This window comes from Grampus griseus (genome assembly GCF_964374135.1).
Source record: "Grampus griseus genome assembly, chromosome: 1".
Classification (NCBI taxonomy): domain Eukaryota; kingdom Metazoa; phylum Chordata; class Mammalia; order Artiodactyla; family Delphinidae; genus Grampus; species Grampus griseus.
This window is the reverse complement of record NC_139017.1, coordinates 37,763,132-37,783,043: the sequence shown is the minus strand read 5'-3', so window position 1 is coordinate 37,783,043 and position 19,912 is coordinate 37,763,132. Positions and strand designations below refer to the sequence as shown.

The following is a 19,912-nucleotide window of genomic DNA, read 5'->3' as shown; positions in this document are numbered from 1 at the left end:
GCACCTAATATAAACCAGACAAGGTGCTTGAAATATACTGTTAACAGGATGAAGAAGCTCCTTAACCCAAGGAACTCACAGTCTAGCCTAAAGGCAAATATTAATGAAACAATCCCACAAATAAATCATCATAGATCATGATAAGTGCTCTTTATTGTAAAAAGTCATGACAAGTTGTGACAGGATATCACCCGAGGGCTTGATGTTCTCAGACAGTAGTAGGTGAGGTTTCTCCATGCAAGAGACATTTATGTTCTGAAGCATGAACAGGAGTCGCCTAGGACAGGGGTAGGGGTAGGGGTAGGGGAAGGATGGCGTGGAACTGTCCAAGCAGAGGAACAGCGTGTGCAAAGACCCCAGTGCGGGAGAGGGTACAGAGCACCTGAGGGCCTGAACTAGACCAGAGTGGCTGACAGCAGAGAGCAAACAGGAGAGTGGCCCGAGATGAGGAGGGAGCAGGGTAAGGACCTTGGCCTTTATCCCAAGAGAAATGGGGGCTATTGAGGTTTTTAAGCAGGGAACTGCCATGATAAGATGTGTACTTCATGATCACTCAGCCACTCTGTGGAGAATGAACTGGAGAGGGCCAGAGGGGAAGTGCAGAGGCCAACATGGGAGATAAATAGAAGGAAAACAGAAAATGAGAGGGTGTGAGCAACACCTTGTCAGTCGGGAGGCAAACCGGTAGAGATTAAGAACATGGGCTCGGAATCAAGCTGCCCAGTTTGTGTCCTGACTTTGTTACTTACTCTACAATCTTGAGCAAATTACCTAAGCTCATCTCTAAAACAGGGATAGTATCTGCCTATGTCCTAGATGGTGTGAGGATTAAATGACAAATACACCTCAAGAACTCAGAACGGTATCTGGCACACAGGAACGTGCTGTGGCCCAAGGCCACACAGCTACTACTAGAAACAGAGAAATACTGGACTGCTCTGATTAAAGCTGGGGATGGGCGGGCCGGGCCCCGAGCCTCGTCCACTTGTCCACCCCTAACCACCACCTTGTCCTAGTCCCACCCACGCAGCCCTAAATGCCTGGGACTTCACAGACTCCCTCTCTGCCAAATAAGGTTGGCCTCAGAGTGGCCTGTTGGGAGCCTGTCTCCTGGGCACTGTGTGAAAAAATGGGGTGACAGCAGCTGACCCGTTTAAGAGTTCTGGCACGCAGGGCCACGCTCAACTTTATAATATAACTAGAGTAGAACCTCAGAAGGCTTTTGCTTCCCTTACTTCATCTACCAAAAGGAAAAAAAAGTCTAAACACTCTTCTGCTTGCTGACGTATATATAAACTGTTTTATTTTTTAAATAACGATGAAGGGGAAAAAGGCCACGAAACAGAGAAAAATAGCCTCGAAGGAACTCGAAGGAAATGTAGATCTCAGAAGGGTACGGTTGACAGAAATGCCTTTGAAGGAACTCCTGAGAAGTTTATGGTGGCCCTCACTACCTGCCTGCTTTATTCATTCTGTCTCCCCTCTCTGCCCCTCCTAAGCCATGGTTCTGATCCAGTTTCGAGCAGAGACTTAGTCAACTCTGGGTTCTAACCTCCTAGAGATTTGCTTGGGGACAAGGAAGTCCATGTATCAAACACAGGTCCCACTGCAGGAATGGCCCCCTGAGACCTCACGGCCTGTGGCTGGTCAGGGTCACTGGGGGGTGAAGTCAGGGTCTATGAACCCACAACCCAGCCAGCTGTTCCAGAATTAGGTCACAATGAGAGATACTTGGAGTCCCTGTGTGCCAAACACCTGTCCTGAGCCATTCCCAACATCCCTGACCAGACACAGCCTCCTGATGATTCTGGTTTACACAGATGGGACTATGGGATCATAACGGCAAAACGGCCTCACGTATCTGAAGACCAGGATAGCTGATAAAGCCGGAACTACCCCAGGACAAATGAGAGCTCTCACCAGCCCAAAGGTCAAAAAAGCTGGGAAGACTTGGGCAGGGGAGGCCCTCTCCAGACAAGGTGGGCTGCTGGACAGCACAGATATACACAGACAAAACAAGAAACTGACAGGAGCGCTAGACTGTACAGACAATACTTGTTCACTGGCGGTGTGTGTGTGTGGGGGGGAATAAGGGGAGGAAAACTGGCAATCGGCCAGTTGTCCCCAGCTGCCCCGGGGAAAGCACGGAAGGAACTTCTGTTCCAGAGAGACCAGAGCTGGTGGAGCTGTTCTTCAGGGCAGCACAGCCTTCTCCGCCTCACCTCAGTCAGCCGGGGCCAAGTCTGTGGCCTGCAGTCGCTCCGTCTCCTGGGACGCTTTGCCCCACTGTGTCACACTCGGCTGGGAACGCCTGAATCCTTTTCACCAAATCCTTCCTTTTCATTCTACTGTCTTTGCAATTTTCTGGCAGCATTAGTGTGTCGATCTCTTCCAAGATCTTCATAAACTGCTCGATTGTGGCTTTTACTCTCCTATCGAGTTTGCAGAGAGCTTCAGCTTGCAAATCCTTGGCTAGAAAACCCTGCTGGATTCCGGAAAGCTCTTTATTCCACTCTTCCAGTTGGTCAGCTATCTTCTCCACAGACTTCTCCAAATCTTTCAACTTCTTTAGTTCAACTTCTTCCTCTGGACTGTTCTTTTTCCCAAGTAACATGACCCGGCAACCATTTCGTATTCCAGGTGCTGACACCGGCGTCTCCATTTCCTTCAGAGATTTTCCCTTAAATATGGGTTTCTGAAAAGGCAGCGGGACCCCTGAGGCCTCTGCAAAAACCTGGGCCAGGTCTTGGACCATTGGTTCACTACAGCCCTCTTGCAGGATAACTTGAAGATCGTGCTTCTCATTAATGCGGGTGATGGTCCCGCTGGGCTCGGCAGCTGCCATTTCCTCGCTCGGGGCCGAGCGAGGCCATGCTTTCTTCTACACCCGCGGCCTGCAAGCGGCATCCCTGGTGGATCTGGCATGCCCTCTGGTCGCACTCCGGATGGCTGATCGCTGGGAGGGAGGCAGACCGTCCTCGGCTTGGGGCACTGACTGGGGCGGCTCCCGGCCCTGGCCAAGGGGTGCGCTTCCGGGGGCCCCGCCGCTCCCGGGTGGCGGTGCGGGGGTGGGGGGGGGCGCCTCGCAGTCTCCTCGCTCTGCCGCGCTCCGCCGGACCCGTGCTTTGGCTACGCTTTTGAACCACACCCAGGATTGAGACCAGCTCCATCACCGAGCAGTGGTTAAGTATTTGGCAGGTGAATACTTAATCTTTCTGTGTCTGTTTCTGGATTTGTAGAAAGGGGATAAAGACACTGCCTCACAGAGTTGTCATGATGGTCACGGGAGTGATAGCGCCCATAGCTGAACATAAGACTGACACGATTTACAACCCTTAGCTCTCTTTTCCAGCTCCCGTTCTTTTGTTTCCTCAGTGAAAATGTACATGAAATATGATTAAATAATGTATTATTCTACTTTTAAAGAAATGATGATTATAATAACAATAAAATCAGCAACAACAGCAATCATTCTAACTCCGTTTTAGCATCACTTCATGCCTGTGGCACCAGTCTAAGCACATCAAGTTAGACTGTCTCTAAAACCCCAAGTATATACGTTCAGTATTATTACTGTTTCTATCCCCAGTTTACAGATGAGGGCGTTAAGGAACACATGGATATTTGTAATATAAGGTTTGCCTTTGTTTGTAGAACAGCATATTGTTACAGTAAGACATCCCAGACATACTTATCTTTAATATATTTACATTTCAGATTAATTTCCTTAAACACAAACTAAAAGAACAATTTTATTGAATTGATCATTTTTTGAAAAATTGTGTCTCTTCAGATTTTCATGTCTGAGATTTCTTTCCAGAGATCAAAAGTGCTCTCTGAAGCCTCACATATACGTATGTTGGATTGCTTTTTGCCATTTCTGTAAAGGGCTACATGGCACAAATTAAGGGCTTCGGAAATCTGTTATCACTTATAGAACTGTGAAAACTTGCAAAAATTAATGTGAAGGTAACTTGCTTTCTTCTGTGTTTAATATGATAATTTCACTTCTTCCTTCTAGGCATGTTACTTTGTAAGTGTCTACCCAATCATGCATGTCATAGAACCAATCTCCCCTTGCTAACGTTACAGAGATCTGTGATATACTGACTCCAAGACAACTTCTCCAACATTTCTCATAGATTAGCAAGTAAGAAGTTTAACCTGGAAAATAATTGTATGAACTCTGAACTTACCTGAGCATTAGATATTCGAAGAACCTCTCCTCCTCCAAGAGTTTGCATCTGATCCACCTGTGGAAGGGGCCGTCCGTCTTTCATCCAGGTAATTTTAGGAGCTGGGATTCCAGAAGCAATGCAGGTAAGTTCAAGTGGATTATTAACAATTACTGACATCTCTACAGGTTCTTCAGATCCATTGATATGAGGTGGTTCTATTTAAAAAGAATGAAAAACAACAACAAAATAAACTTGCTGTTTGATAAAATACTGCAGATCAGAAAAACTTTAAAATTCAACACAAATATGTTCGTACAATGCAAATTGATTTGAACAAGGATACCAAAATAATTCCTAGATGTTGTTATCATTTGTCACTGGAACTATTTTATTTTTTTTGCAATTTATTGAGGGACAATTTATTAAATGCCAGCACTATGTAAGTCTTTGTGCATTATCTTTTCACTGGCACTATTTTTTTAAAAAATAGATTTATTTATTTATTTATTTTTGGCTGTGTTGGGTCATCGTTGCTGAGCGCCGGTTTTCTCTAGTTGTGGTGAGCGGAGGCTACTCTTCGTTGCGGTGCGCGGTCTTATCATTGCAGTGGCTTCTCTTGTTGTGGAGCACGGGCTCTAGGTGCAAGGGCTTCAGTAGTTGTGGCCCGTGGGCTCTGTAGTTGTGGCTTGTGGGCTCAGTAGTTGTGGTACATGGGCTTAGTTGCTCCATGGCATGTGGGATCTTCCCAGACCAGGGCTCGAACCCGGGTTCCCTGCACTGGCAGGCAGATTCTTAACCACTGTGCCACCAGGGAAGTCCCTACTGGCACTATTTTAAAAGAGATGGATCATGCCTGTAATAGATCATGAAGTAAATGGCAAGCTATTTAAGGTAATTATAGCTCAGCAGTTGGGATTCAGATAATTAGAGCAGTCTTACTTAACTGTAAAGATTTGAAAACTATAAAAACTAAACTAATCTTGTACTATTTTTAAAAGAGAGTTACTTAAATATAGTAGTGTATTTTTGCACCTTTTAAATATCTATTGGTTCTACAAAAGCAATGGGCAAATGCTATGGAATTTTGCAATCATTTTTTCCGTGCAGAACTTTAAGAGGAAACAATGACTAAGCAGAAGAAAAAAGAGTTACATTTGGAGACCATTTCTGCATAAACCACATTTGTTATGTCTGGGCAGAAATAACTTCCTTTTTTGTTATTTATACTTCTAAATTACCTTTCTCAAGAGGATGTTACGGAATCTAAACACTTGGAGCAAACAGTAAAGTTTCTTAGTCCAACTATTCCTAAGTTTAGGAATCACTTTAAAACAGATTTCCCTTACATAGATCATTCAAATTTTCTGTTAACGTTTCCAGCTTACTATTTCACAAGGCAGCAAAAATAGCTGTTGGACAGCTCCAAGGATTAGCTCTGTGTGTGTGTGTGTGTGTGCGCGCGTGTGTGTGTGTGTGTGTGTGTGTGTGTGTGTGTGTGTGTGTGTGTGTGTGTGTGTGTGTGTGTGTTTAAAGTCAGGCACATAGTTTAGAGCAGAGGTTCACAGCAGAGAATCTGGAATCAAATAGCCTGAATTTGGATCTTAGCTCCAACAATTATTAGGTTAGTGGATTTGGGCAAATCCCTAAAATAAGTATAGTACTATTATTTAACTAGTAGAATTGTGAGGATTCAATGAAATAATCTATAAACTACATTTCTTTTGTGTTTCTGAATCTGTTTTATTTTATAATTAAAGGTTTTAAGAAAGTTATAACTACTACTAAGTCTACTACATCTGTTGGTGTTATTATTAAAAACTGCCTCCTAAAAATTTGTATCTTTGGTCCTCGTTTTCCTTACTGGAAAAAGATAATATATTTAATACATTATAATTAAGAAGTCAGAGTTTCTTAACTATGGTCCCACATGACTACTCTTTTTCACTTTCATGCATCTTATTATGTTTTGCTGTCAAAATACATTTTCTTAAGTGCATTTTAGATCAATCCAAGATTTCTTGGTTAAAAGATGTCAGTGTCTCCATGTTGCTCATTGAATTAAATACAAACTCCTCATCATGGCTTCCAAGCCTTCCACAACATAGCCTCAATCTCTCTTTATAACACTATTTACTTTTAAAACACTTTATGTAACCTAGACTTCAAACTAGACTACTTTTCCCCCTCAACAAGTTCAGTCCCTTCTTGCTCTGTGACTTTACTAATGCTATTCCTTCTACTGGAATATCTCCAATAGTCCCACCATCCCCTAACTGAGCATGTTCAAGTACTCTCAAGGTCACTTTAGTATCATTATGTTCATTTGTAAAAACCATAAGTCCTTTCTTGATTCTCTCAACAAACTATAAAATTTCTATCCCTTTTAATTTCCATAGCACATTTGACTACAGTCAATTCTTTATTCCTCTCACTTATTGGTTATTTACTATGTGTCTGTCACTGTGGATACAAAGATTATTTAAGCACGCCCTTAATCTCAAAAGCTTATAGTACTAGATTTAAAATAACAACATGTACCCAAGTGGTTCAAATACCAGTCATCAGATCTTACATGTGTTAAGTGATTGTGAACCATTTTACTCTGTATCTTGTCGATAAGTCTTGTACTTTGAGCAGAATAGGAGTTGTCCATACTTTGATGACTCCAAAACTTATATTTCTAGCCTAGATCTCTCTCCTGGGCTCTAGATCCATATATATAATTATCACATAAGCATCTTCAGTGGGTTGTTTGAAAACAACTTCAAACTCATCATGTATTCAGACTGAACCTGTTACCTTTTCCCTCAAAACCTGGTCTTTTTCCAGCATTCCCTGCATTTACGTGATGAAACCCACCAACTGTTCAGTCACATAAACCAGAAGCTGGGAGTCATCCTCGGTATCTTCTTCCTTGTCATCACTCTCATATGGCCAAATCCACCACCAAGTCTTAATACTTCTACCTGCAACTAGTTCTAGAATACATCTTTTCCTCTCACTTGCATCACTAATCTGAGCTATAATACTGTTTACTTGGACTAATATCTCCTCCTTCCTGGCTGTAGCTGCCTACCCAATATCATTTACTTGTTTCTTTCTTATTAACAGACCTCAATTTTGTTAGGGCTGTCAATGTGCTAAAAACTACATTTCCTAGCCTCTTTAGTAGATGGTAGATGGAGTGGCACGTGAAGATTCTGACCAATGAGATATAAGTAGAGGTAGTTTTGTGGAGGTTCTAAGAAAACACTGAAAGGGGCAGTTCTTTGCCTTTCCCATTTTTTCTGCTCTATTGTTGCCTATAGTGATGCTGGGGGTGAGGAGCCAATGCATGATCACGGTCTGACTATGATATAAAGGCCAAAGGCCAGGAGAACTGTTAAGATCTGAACTGCAGAACCAATGCAACTACTGCCCACCTCCAGACACCTCATTCAGTGAGAAAAACAAAAGTTCTTTAAGTCACCATGTTTAGACTCTCTGTTAATCACAGCCAGACACAATTCCTAATAACACACTGTCTCCAGAACCCACTCCAAGCCGCTCTCCACTTTGCAATCACAGAGTGGTCATTCCAAACTGCAACTCTACTCATGGCATTCCACTTGTTAGAACTTTTAATGGTTTCCCATTGTTCTAGGACAAAACACAAAATCCTTAATGTGGTCAACAGTCCTTTCATAGCCTGAACCCTGTCAGCTCCCGTACCCACTAGCTTTATTTTGCATGATCTTCTCCTTTGTTTTTAGTATTTTACCCATAGTAGACTTTCAGAACCACTAATACACCATGACACCTCCCGGCAGGTGGATAGAATTAAGTTGAGATTAGCGCATCACCAAATTAGGACACTTAAATTCACATTTCTATTGTAATATAGATCAGAGTGAAGTTTTTCAGGTTTTAATGGAATTAGGTTTCAACAGATGCTGAAATGCTAAAACTGCTCATCCTTCTGTTAAGCCAGTTTTCAAATCTGTTTTAAGAGAATATCCTTGTAAACCCTGCAGGTGGGAAGGTTGTTCTTTGTATGTGACTCTAACAACATTGGTGTTATTTTTCTTTTTTTGTGTTCTACATCCAGAAATGTACTGGGCCGTGATTCTGCTCCTGGGTTCTAGAATTCCTGCAGAAGTCTTCCTTCTTTTTTTCTCCACTGCCACATGCTACACCAGGCCCCTGTATTTTTAGGCCTTTGTGAGTATAACAGACTCTTCGATTCATCCTTCACTCTGTCATTAGAGGGAATTTTTTGGAAGTGAAATCTGACTGTAACATATTCCTGCTTAAGCTTCTTCTACTGCCTTCGTAATGAGGCCCAAATTCTCTAACTGAGGCTCTTCACAGTATGGCTTCTGTCCAGTTATATTTCCAGTCTTGTCTTCTACTCTTGCTGTTACACTCAGCTTCAGTAAGCACAGATAGACAACTCAGGGTTTATCATTTCTAGGTAAAAGATGTAGGCATCTCCTCACTCATCTCTATAGTCTTACTTTTTAAGGCTTAGATGTATCCTTGAAGAGACCTTCTTCGAACCTTCCCACAGAATTTAATTTTCGCCATATCATCCTTATCACACTCATAAGTAATTACTTTTTCAATATCCATGTTCCCCGCCAATGCAGGAACTTGAGGGCTGAGACCACATCCTTCCTATTCAGTGATGCAGTCAAGTACTTGTCATACCATATGTCACACAGTAGGTGTCCAATAATTATTTGTTACATGTTGACTAGAAACATGCCTGGCACATAATGTATAGTCAATAATTAACAATTAATAGGTGAATAATTAATGTACAAGATGTCATCTCTTGATATTCCTCATATTCTGTGAATTGGTATATGGGAATTTGTTATTCCATCCTTCCTTACAAACACATGCTTTCTCCTGCCTTTTGTCTCTAAATATTCTGGTGTACTGCCTCCACTACTACCTTTCATTCTATGGAATACTCATCTACACCACAGTATTTCTGTTTGTTTATTTAGATATTGTTCTGTCTCCTGCTACAGTTAAAACTCACTTCAATCCACCTGATAAGTACCTAGTTCCATTCAGTTCAAGCCAACAGATAAATATTATGTGTCAAATGCCATGCTAAGCCCTGGGAATACAGCAATAAGTAAAAAGGGTACTGATCATCACAGAGTTTAACTAAGGATGAAACAGACTTTTAAGGTTACACAAATAATTAAAATTGTAATAGGTGCTACCAGAAATATTATAGGATGTCCTGAAAACATTTGGCTAGACTCTTGCCAAAATTCTTATTTTTCCTTGTGGGGTGCATTTTGTTAGAAAAAATGTAAAGAGCCTGAGGTTTTACCTCAATCATCGTGAAAAAAAAAACCTCCAAAAAATTATTGATTATTGAAATAATTCATTTCATTCATTTTCATTTCTATTCCGAAGTCAAACTGTTTTACTTCAAGGAAAAGATATGTTTTCCCTTTATACTATTTATTTGCATGTAGAACACTGGAATACCTATTTAAAATACTTATTGTAATGCACAAAAGAGTAAATAGAACTAGACTATTTGAAATGACCATTACAACTATAATCTACAGACTGGATCGTTTAAAGATTGTTTGGAATAACGTAACAGTATAAACATCATGCTTTTCCATTAAATTACTAGCATCAGAAGTGATTTCAGTTCTTCGAAAAAGTTAAAAAGCTACTTATCAATTGGTTGTATGGCATTGTCAATGAATAATGTTTTACAAGTGGGAGTGTTCATCCTTTTACACAGATAAGAAACACAATAACTTAACATGCTTCGGATACTAAAAGTAAACCTAGGTGAATTACAGAACAGAAATATGAAGTACAGTGAAGTTTTTACAAATTCTGTCCTATAGCCAATGATTCTAAGAATTACACTTACTTATTGTCTTTATTATCACTTATTTCCCAATTATTTTACTTACCTAGGACCTTCAGGATAAAGTGTTTACTGATTTCTCCTGCTTCATTTGAGGCAATGCAGGTGTACCTTCCTGAATCTTCAGTTTCTGCTTTGATGAGCTGAAGGACCATTTCTTGAGAGCTTATTGACAGATGGGCGTCCAGCCCCAGAGGCTGGCCATCTCTAAGCCAGGACATCCTGGGAGTTGGGGTTCCATCGGTAAAACATGGCATGGAGGTGGAACTACCCTTGACAATTGTGATTTCCTCTGTTCCCATCCCATTGTCCAGTTTTGGTGGTACTGTATAGAAAACAAAACAAAATTATGTATCTATTATAATTTGAGAGCAATTTAGATTAAAAAATTTAAATGGTTCAATTAGTTCTATAGTGTTTCTATGATCTATAAAAATATAGAATTTAAAATACCATCTAATTAGTCTATGACTTTACTATAAAAGCATGTGTTATGTAGGCTAGTTTTTAACCTTCCAAAATATTAGCAATAAGACCTCAATACTGTTTCCTTGTAGAACATACAAACTAAATGTGTTTTAAAATTTGGCCATTTTTCAACATCTTAGGTTTTTCCTTTTAAATTGTTATAATTTATATTATTACAGAAGTATACTTCCAGCTACTTTATGTGGAATAAATAAAATAAGTTCCAGAGTAAATTGTATATAATCCAACATAAATCATTTGTAGGCTATAGTAAATAGTTACTTAACTGTTCTGAGAAATTCTTGGGGATCGTGAACTCTGGTCTAGCAAATCTTAATAATTCAGAAATTGAATGTTTTGAGTTCTATCTCTACCTAACATACACACAGAGATATTTAGTATATATGCACACATCCATTCATACTTTAAATACTCTCAGTGAGACACTAACATTATTAGAAAACAGTCTTAACTTTCTCTTTGTATGAAAAGACTGGTCTTGTGTCTGGATTGAAATACTATTTTAAAAAATTTAGATTTCACTGAATGCAAAATTCCAGGTTAGAAAAGTATTTTGACAGACAGTATGCTCCAATATATATGGACCCCTGGGGAGAGCAGGCATTCTAGAAGCCCTAGTTAAGATCCTATTTTACCACTCCTTCCTGATACGTCAACAGTTAAATTAAGGCTGTTGTTTAATATTGGACACATAGTATAGTACTAGGATTGTTTCTGGTGACATACCAAAGACTTGAAGACTGTAATGTTTATTATCCACCCCAGCTCTGTTGGAGGCCACACAAGTATACACAGCATCATCAGACACCTGAGCTCTCACAATCCTGAAAAACAGTTTGACCCAACGCTTCGTAATTTGATCCCATTCAACATATACAAATAAAACATCTGTGATAATACAAAGATTAAGGAAGGGAATTTATTTTGGGAAATTTTAGTTATAAAGCTTATAACCATCCATCACAAAATATAGATGCCTCCAATGCCATTTATTCGACAGAGCCACTGAAAATATAACACAATATGAGAGGTGAATATTTTTCAAATACATATTAATAGAGAATGATGAAAATCATGAAAATCACGATTGTAGTAAGCATCTTCCTACCATTTTGCCATATAGTTTTAGCTATAATAGTTCTTGAAAAAATATATGATACATGTATGTCTATGAAAGACCTATTTTATACAAACTTACTAAAACATGAGCATTTAAATAAGAATAATAAACCATGCCAAACTTATATTTGCTATCCCCCCTCTTCTAAAAAATTACTGAAAGGGAAACAAAAGTAAAAGCTTAGGGAAAGACATTTTAAAAACATTATTTAGGTGAAGTTAAAGTTACAATCACAGTAACTTTGTCTAGCAAATCATACACAATAAAAGCTGACCTGACAACTTGTCCTCCGGACAGCAACCGGACATGGGAGGAGAGAGGCAGAGGAAGTCCATTCTTTAGCCAGTTTATCTGTGGTGGAGGCATCCCTGTGGCTCTGCATTCAATATTTATTGAAGTATCCACCAAAGCCATTAGTTTCTCTGCTGCTTCTTTATTACCCCTAATTGCAGGTGGAACTACATCATATAGAAAATGAGAGAGAAGGGGGTGGGGTGGAGTGGGGTGTGTATTACCAGTTCCAATCATTTCAACTACATTTACCTATATTTCTGCCTTGTATCCCAAAAGGAAACAACAAAGACATCACATTTTAGAACTAAATGCTTCAGACACCTACTGCTGGACCTTCATTTCTTCTGATCGATTCCTAAGGCAGCATAGTCAAAAGAGGGTGAAATTTCGTATTTACCATAGACGTTCAAGTTAAAAATTCGGTCTTCTTCTCCAGCAGGATTAGTAGCAACACACGTGTATTTCCCCATGTCAGATGGGAGGGCTTCGTAAATGTTTAATGTGCTGCCATCTGCAGTCACCCTATAGAAAAGATTATATCAGAGGCACTGAGATGATATATATGGAGCTATTTCTGGAAAACTCATTCCAGATTATTATATTCTTTAAAAAAAATCACCCTAAAATGCATCTTCATCTTGGATATAATGGTTTAAATCTTTTCCACTAAGTACATGGAAGCCTGTTAAAGTCAGAGCTAGTGAAACTGGCAGAGATTTCAAGCAACCAGCTAAACTCCTACAGTAATGGATCTCATATATCCACTGCCTCCTTATGAGAAAAAAGGAAGTGAACAAAATCAGGTTAGGAACTTGTCTATCCGAATCATGGGCAAAGACCTGTTTTTCTCAGAGATAGAATGTTTTGTCCTTAGTTATCAATATAAGGCTGGAATTAAATGAAAATTATAAAAACTGTGGTATAAAAATTGAAGAATATTACAGTGATAAATTAGAGTGAAAAATCTGGCTATAAACAACTTACTAATACTCTTAATGAGAAGGAGCAGGATAGAATAATTTATTTAAACACTGACAACAACTTAGTATTTATGTATGGGTATAGTTTGCAAAAATTTTTCTAATTGCTAAAGTTTTTCCTTTTATTTACATAATACTGTATACTAACTATACAACTAGGTTATCAATGATATCTAAATTAAGATTATTGCATTATTGATTCTCTTCACACACCATTAATTATCAAATAAAACTTCCTGTGTTTTACAAAGAGATTAAATTGCTATCTACAGCCATTCTTACAATAGTGATTTTATTAGATTCTCCCAGTGTCCAAAGTAAATACTCCATTTCTACTATATCATGTTATTAAATATAATTATTGAGAATTACAATCTTATTATCTGGGTCTATTTTATTTTTTCTTTTTGAAACTATGAATTTTAAAATTCCATGAGTTTAACCATATGAATAAACAAAAAGCAAGTTGCCATGACCAAAGGAAAGTAGTAAGCTGACTTTGGAAAAATACTGTATTTGACTGACAAATTGGCCCATTTACAAATCTACACATATTGTGTAGCTGGGAACAAATAATAAAGTGGATATAAGAATAAGTATATGTGGGCTCTTAATGTCAGAGGAGAAGTAATAGATCCCAAATTCCTCGGTACAAATATTATCTTATAGATCTTGAGGTCCCACCAACTATCTAGTACTTGGTTTAGAATAGGGTTGATATCAGCTGATTTAATAAATAACTAAATATTTAACTATTCAGAAATGTCCACACCAGAGAACTGAAACTCAAAATGTACCTCTAAGCTAAAACATTGTTTGGCAATTTACCTAATCTTGTAAAGGGGACAAATGTCTAAGTTTTAACATAAAACGATTTCAAAGAAAATAACATTTATTTTTCTTTAAATTATGTATATTCAATTCATTGATTAGAAAATATACTGCAAACCCTTAAGTTTAAAATACTGGTTCAAAATGATAAAGTTTGCAATACATTTAATTAATGCCTTCTGAGGTATATATAATTCTTTGAGTAATTATAATTATTCTGGTATGTGTATATTATAGGGCTTTGTGATGAAATAATATAGTAGAGTGTAGAATTCTGCAGTGTCCTTCAAAAGGCATTTGTTGTTGAAAGTAGCAGGAATGCCTTACCACATTATCATTCCATCTCTATGTGGTTTGTGGCGTGAAGTGTCAGCTGAAAACGGGATTTGGACAAATCACTATAGGAGATGAACCAGGTTATGATGATAGTATCTTTTCTCAAAATGAGCCAAGCACTATGGCATGTCTGGTGGTTTGGTGATTTCAGGGCACAAAATTATATCTAAGGGATGACTGATGAATCTTTTGTAGGATGAAATTGGTTTGATGTTAGCAAGAAAGAATTATTTTATGATGCGGACTTTGGTATAAACGTTCTGAAATTAGAGGAATAAAATCTACAACAGTTAACTAACACTTGCAGGAATGAACATGTGAGGAGATTTTATAACACAGAATTGATAAATAAGGAACACATACACACACAAACAAATACTTTTGAGTGATTCTCCAAGGAGAATATCTGTGTCCAACTCTCTAAAACTGTAGAACACATTACAATTAATGATGCAGAAATTCTTTTCACACATACCGAATTCTTTCTGTTTCACTGTTAGTTATGGGCTTTCCATCTCTAAGCCACTGAATAAGAGGGGTAGGAATGCCATTTGCATTGCAGACCAGCTCAACATTTTCCCCAAGAAGGACACTGACTTCACTTGGAATCTCAGCACCAGCAACATTTGGAGGAACTTTGGAGAAAAAATTGACTTTCATTAACAAGGCACAAGAATATAAATTCTAATGAATGCAACAGAATCATAGAACAATATGCCATTTTTATTTCACATTCTTTCTAGATTGTGGTTCAAGATCAAACTCTTGTTATTGCCATAAATTATTTTTAAATGAGGAATAGGTAGAGGAATCACTTCAATATTCCTGTTATATTGTAAGTTGGTATAATTATTTGCTCATGGTGGTTGGTGACATATCTACCTCATGGGCACCCCTCCTGGCCAAACAGAATCGCTCTTAGATTAAATCCTCAATAGATAGCTGAGAATTAATACAGTTCAGGGGAATCTGTTTTATAAAATTTTGGCATAAACATCTGAGAAAAGTATCTAAGTTGGTTAATTCTTTCTCTATTTAAATATTATTTATTCTGAACGATAGGTTTATTATTGGTTTCAAGATTTAATCATTTCTATTCCCTTTTTCTAGCCATCTTTGTTTTTCACCTTAATGATTCATTTAAGAAATAGTGTGTACTTAAAAGCTTTTGCACAGAAAAGGAAACCATAAACAAGATGAAAAGACAACCCTCAGAAGAAGTGAAAATATTTGCGAACAAAGCAACTAACAAAGGATTAATCTCCAAAATACACAAACAGCTCAGGGAGCTCAGTATCAAAAAAAAAAAAAAATCCAATCAAATAATGGGCGGAAGACCTAAATAGACATCTCTCCAAAGAAGACATACAGATGGCTAACAAACACATGAAAAGATGCTCAACATCACTAATTATTAGAGAAATGCAAATCAAAACTACAGTGACATATCACCTCACACCAGTCAGAATGGCCATCATTAAAAAATCTACAACTTTGTTATACAGCAGAAAGTAGCACACCATTGTTAAGCAATTATACTCCAATAAAGTTTTTTTTAAAAAATCTACAAACAACAAATGCTGAAAAGGGCATGGAGAAAAGGGAACCCTCTTGCACTGTTGGTGGAAATGTAAATTGGTGCAGCCACTATGGAGAACAGTATGGAGGTTCCTTAAAAAACTAAAAATAGAACTACCATATGACCCAGCAATCCCACTACTGGGCATATACCCAGAGAAAACCATAATTCAAAAAGACACATGACACATGCACCCCAATGTTCATTGCAGCACTATTTACAATAGCCAGGTCATGGAAGCAACTAAATGTCCATCAACAGAGGAATGGATAAAGAAGATGTGGCACATATATACAATGGAATATTACTCAGCCATGAAAAGGAATGAAATTGGGTCATTTATAGAGATGTGGATGGACCTAGAGACTATTATACAGAGTGAAGTAAGTCAGAAAGAGAAAAACAAATATTGTATATAACGCATATATGTGGAATCCAGAAAAATGGTATAGATTATCTTACTTGCAAAGCAGAAATAGAGACACAGACATAGAGAATGTATGGACACCAAGGGGGGCAAGAGGGGGGGTGGGATGAATTGGGAGATTGCGATTGACATACATACACTACTGATACTATGTATAAAATAGATAACTAATGAGAACCTACTGTATAGCTCAGGGAACTCTACTCAGTGCTCTGTGGTGACCTAAATGGGAAGGAAATCCAAAAAAGAGGGGATATATGTATACATATAGCTGATTTACTTTGCCATACAGTAAAAAATAACACAGTATTGTAAAGCAACTATACTCCAATAAAAAATTAAAAAAAAAGAAATAACATGTACATACAACTCAACAACAAAAAAACAAACAACCCAATTGAAAAATGGGCAGAAGACCTAAACAGACATTTCTCCAAAGAAGACATACAGATGGCCAACAGGCATATGAACAGATATTCAACATCACTAATTATTAGAGAAATGCAAATCAAAACTACGATGAGGTATCACCTCACACCAGTCAGAATGGCCATCATCAAAAAGTCTACAAATAACAAATGCTAGAGAGGGTGTGTAGAAAAGAGAACCCTCCTACACTGTTGATGGAAATGTAAATTGGTAAAGCCACTATGGAGAACAGTAAGGAGGTTCCTCAGAAAACTACAAATACAATTACCATATGATCCAGAGATCCCACTACTGGGCATATACCTAGACAAAGCTATAATTCAGAAAAGTACATGCAGGACTTCCCTGGTGGCGCAGTGGTTAAGAATCTGCCTGCCAATGCAGGGAACATGGGTTTGATTCCTGGTCCGGGAAGATCCCACATGCCGCAGAGCAACTAAGCCCATGCACCACAACTACTGAGCCTGCACTCTAGAGCCCGCAAGCCATGACTGTTGAGCCTGTGCACCACAACCACTGAGCCTGCGTGCTACAACTACTGAAGCCCACGTGCCTAGAGCCCATGCTCTGCAACAAGAGAAGGCACTGCAATGAGAAGCCTGAGCACCACAATGAAGAGTAGCCCATGCTTGTCACAAGTTGAGAAAGCCCGCGTGCAGCAATGAAGACCCAATGCAACCAAAAATTTTAAAAAATATATATATATATTTTAAAAAAAGATACATGCACCCCTATGTTCATAGCAGCACAATTCACAATAGCCAAGACATGGAAACAACCTAAAGAAGATGTGGTACATATATACAATGGAATACTACTCAGCCATAAAAAAGAATGAAATATGCCATTTGCAGCAACATGGATGCAACCAGAGATTATCATACTAAGTGAAGTAAGTCAGAAAGACAAATACCATATGATATCACTTATATGTGGAAGCTAAAATATGACACAAATGAACCTATCCTATGAAACAGAATCACAGACATAGAGAACAGACTGGTGGTTGCCAAGGAGGAGGGGGGGTTGGGGGAGGGATGGAGTGGCATGCTGGGGTTAGCAGATGTAAGCTTTTATATATATTATAGAATGGATAAACAATAAGGTCCTACTGTATAGCACAGAGAACTATATTCAATATCCTATGATAAACCATAATGGAAAAGAATATTTTAAAATAATGAATGTATATAGATGTATACCTGAATCACTTTGCTGTAGAGCAGAAATTAACACAACATTGTAAATCAACTATACTTCACAAAAAGAAATATTGATTAAAAAAAGAAATAATGTGTAATAAAAATATTGACAGTAGTATAAGACAGAAATACATTTTAATTCTTTCTAAATAATTATAGTGGTGTGCTGGAGGCAGCTCATTCCAGCTTGCAAGAGCCAATTTTGCACATCTTTCCTGCTCCATGTTTGGTGCCATAATATCCGTACCTTGAAATGGGCCACTGTGGGAATACTTACACCACAGAGACTGACAAACGATTGGTTACAAATCAAGACCTTTTTGTCTGCAGAGTCAACTGTTAAACTTTTACCAACACATTGCTATATAATATCTCCAAATCTCATTTTAGTCGTCCAGAAGATGATAATAATTATATCAAATTTGTACAATTTAGAAGTTGAATCAATAAGAATGTAAATGAGACATCCTATAACAAGTATATAATATAGGAAAAGTGCAGACTAGGCCCTATGTCTATATACAATTTCTAGTCCTAAGACATAATAACATATATAAAAAGTCTGGCAAAATGTTTGGTCATACCACATACCCCATGATTGGCCTCTATTATTATTAGCGCATTAAACATAATTAAACATGCAATTTCTGATACTGAATCTCTGAATAGCAGTTTTTCCCTTTTTACTTCTGAAATCTTAAAGCATCACTAATAGGAGAAACCACTATTACTCATAAACATCTTAATTTTTCTTTAATTTCAGTTTTTAGGTGATGGGTTTTAACTAATCTTATTGTGATCACTTTGCAATATATACATATATCAAATCATTATGTTGCACACCTTAAACTTATACAGTGTTATATGTCAATTATATCTCAATAAAACTGGAAAAAAATTTCAATTTTCTGGAGTTAGCTTTAACAGAGCATGCAACAGGTAGATAATACATATTCACAACTGCATTTATAACTTATGAGAAATTCTTTTCAGTAACTATAATAAAATTGGAAAAAGCAAGCATTTCAACTTAGTTTCAAGTTAGAGTTCCATTTCAATTTAAACATTAGACCAAAAGTAATACCCCAAAGGTTTGCTGAAAATCAAAAGGATGCAAGTTCTCCCTGCAGTGCTCAATTCTATGCTGGAACATAGTAAGTGTTAATTAAATATTTCTTGGATGAATCAATGCTCCTTATTCTCAAACCAAAATAGTATAAGATACATGATTATTTAAGCTCACCTAATCCTTGGCCAGTAATTAGAACATATTTAATATCTTCATGAGATAAATCTTATCTATATCAATAGGAAGAGACCTATAGGCTTAGCATCAAAATAAGTTATTCCAGTTTTAAATAAACAAGTAATTCAATAGAATATATACTATAGGAAGGTAAACATTTCAGGAAACATGAAAAAAAAGAGATTTTGAAATTTCTATTCTTTTCTCCACATTTATGTCCATTTTCATGAAAATACTATCTACTGGCAAATGTAGGACAGAAAATTTTTTGTTTATCTAATGATATTTTGTAAGTCAAATCATTATGCTGTGCACCCTAAAATTATACAGTTCTTTATATCACTTATATCTCAATAAATTGGAAAAGAAATAAAATATCCAAAACATGCAAAAAAGAGGTATTTTGAATCAATTATAAATGATCTATTTAGATGTACACTTATTTTGTACTACAGATAGAATGTAATAAAGAAACTGAAGACAGATCAGAGTGTACCACACATACCTTGAATTGAAAGAATGTAATTTTTCTGCGCTTTGCCCTCCATATTTGATGCAATGCATGTATAGTTTCCACTGTCTGAATGCTGAGACCGGGCAATTTGGAGTTTGCTACCTCCCGACAAAATATGAACTTCAAGTGAGTCAGAATTTTCTAGAGGTAGAAACAAAGCCAAACAAAACATAAAAAAGCTTTTATTTTAACATCTCTACAAGTCACTGTAAAAATGTCTTTATGTGACAAATGTATTTTTTTAAGTTTTCACCTTGTCCTTTGATCCTTTCATTACTATTTATTCTACTTCCTTATAAAAGAAGAAATTAATAAAATTTTCTCTCCAGTAAAATGGAAAGGAGAAAAATCTCTGTAAAGTGAAGAATCCTTTTGTAGGGCTTCCCTGGTGGCG

General features: G+C 37.6%; 1 protein-coding gene and 1 pseudogene across 2 annotated transcripts in view; both read right to left on the bottom strand.

The window, feature by feature from the left end:
* HMCN1 (hemicentin 1) overlaps positions 1 to 19,912 on the bottom strand; it is a gene marked incomplete at its 5' end in the record, with an annotated part of 521,222 nt that overhangs the window by 125,562 nt on the left and 375,748 nt on the right. Inside the window, 7 exons of the mRNA XM_082648266.1 lie at positions 4,197 to 4,393; positions 10,118 to 10,396; positions 11,287 to 11,384; positions 11,955 to 12,138; positions 12,372 to 12,496; positions 14,597 to 14,756; positions 19,510 to 19,659. Coding sequence (XP_082504392.1) covers positions 4,197 to 4,393; positions 10,118 to 10,396; positions 11,287 to 11,384; positions 11,955 to 12,138; positions 12,372 to 12,496; positions 14,597 to 14,756; positions 19,510 to 19,659 — 1,193 coding nt within the window. The remainder of the gene's footprint in view (positions 1 to 4,196; positions 4,394 to 10,117; positions 10,397 to 11,286; positions 11,385 to 11,954; positions 12,139 to 12,371; positions 12,497 to 14,596; positions 14,757 to 19,509; positions 19,660 to 19,912) is intronic.
* LOC309828034 (BAG family molecular chaperone regulator 1-like) lies at positions 2,224 to 2,845 on the bottom strand (annotated as a pseudogene). Its single transcript has one exon. The product of its transcript is annotated as a BAG family molecular chaperone regulator 1-like (transcript).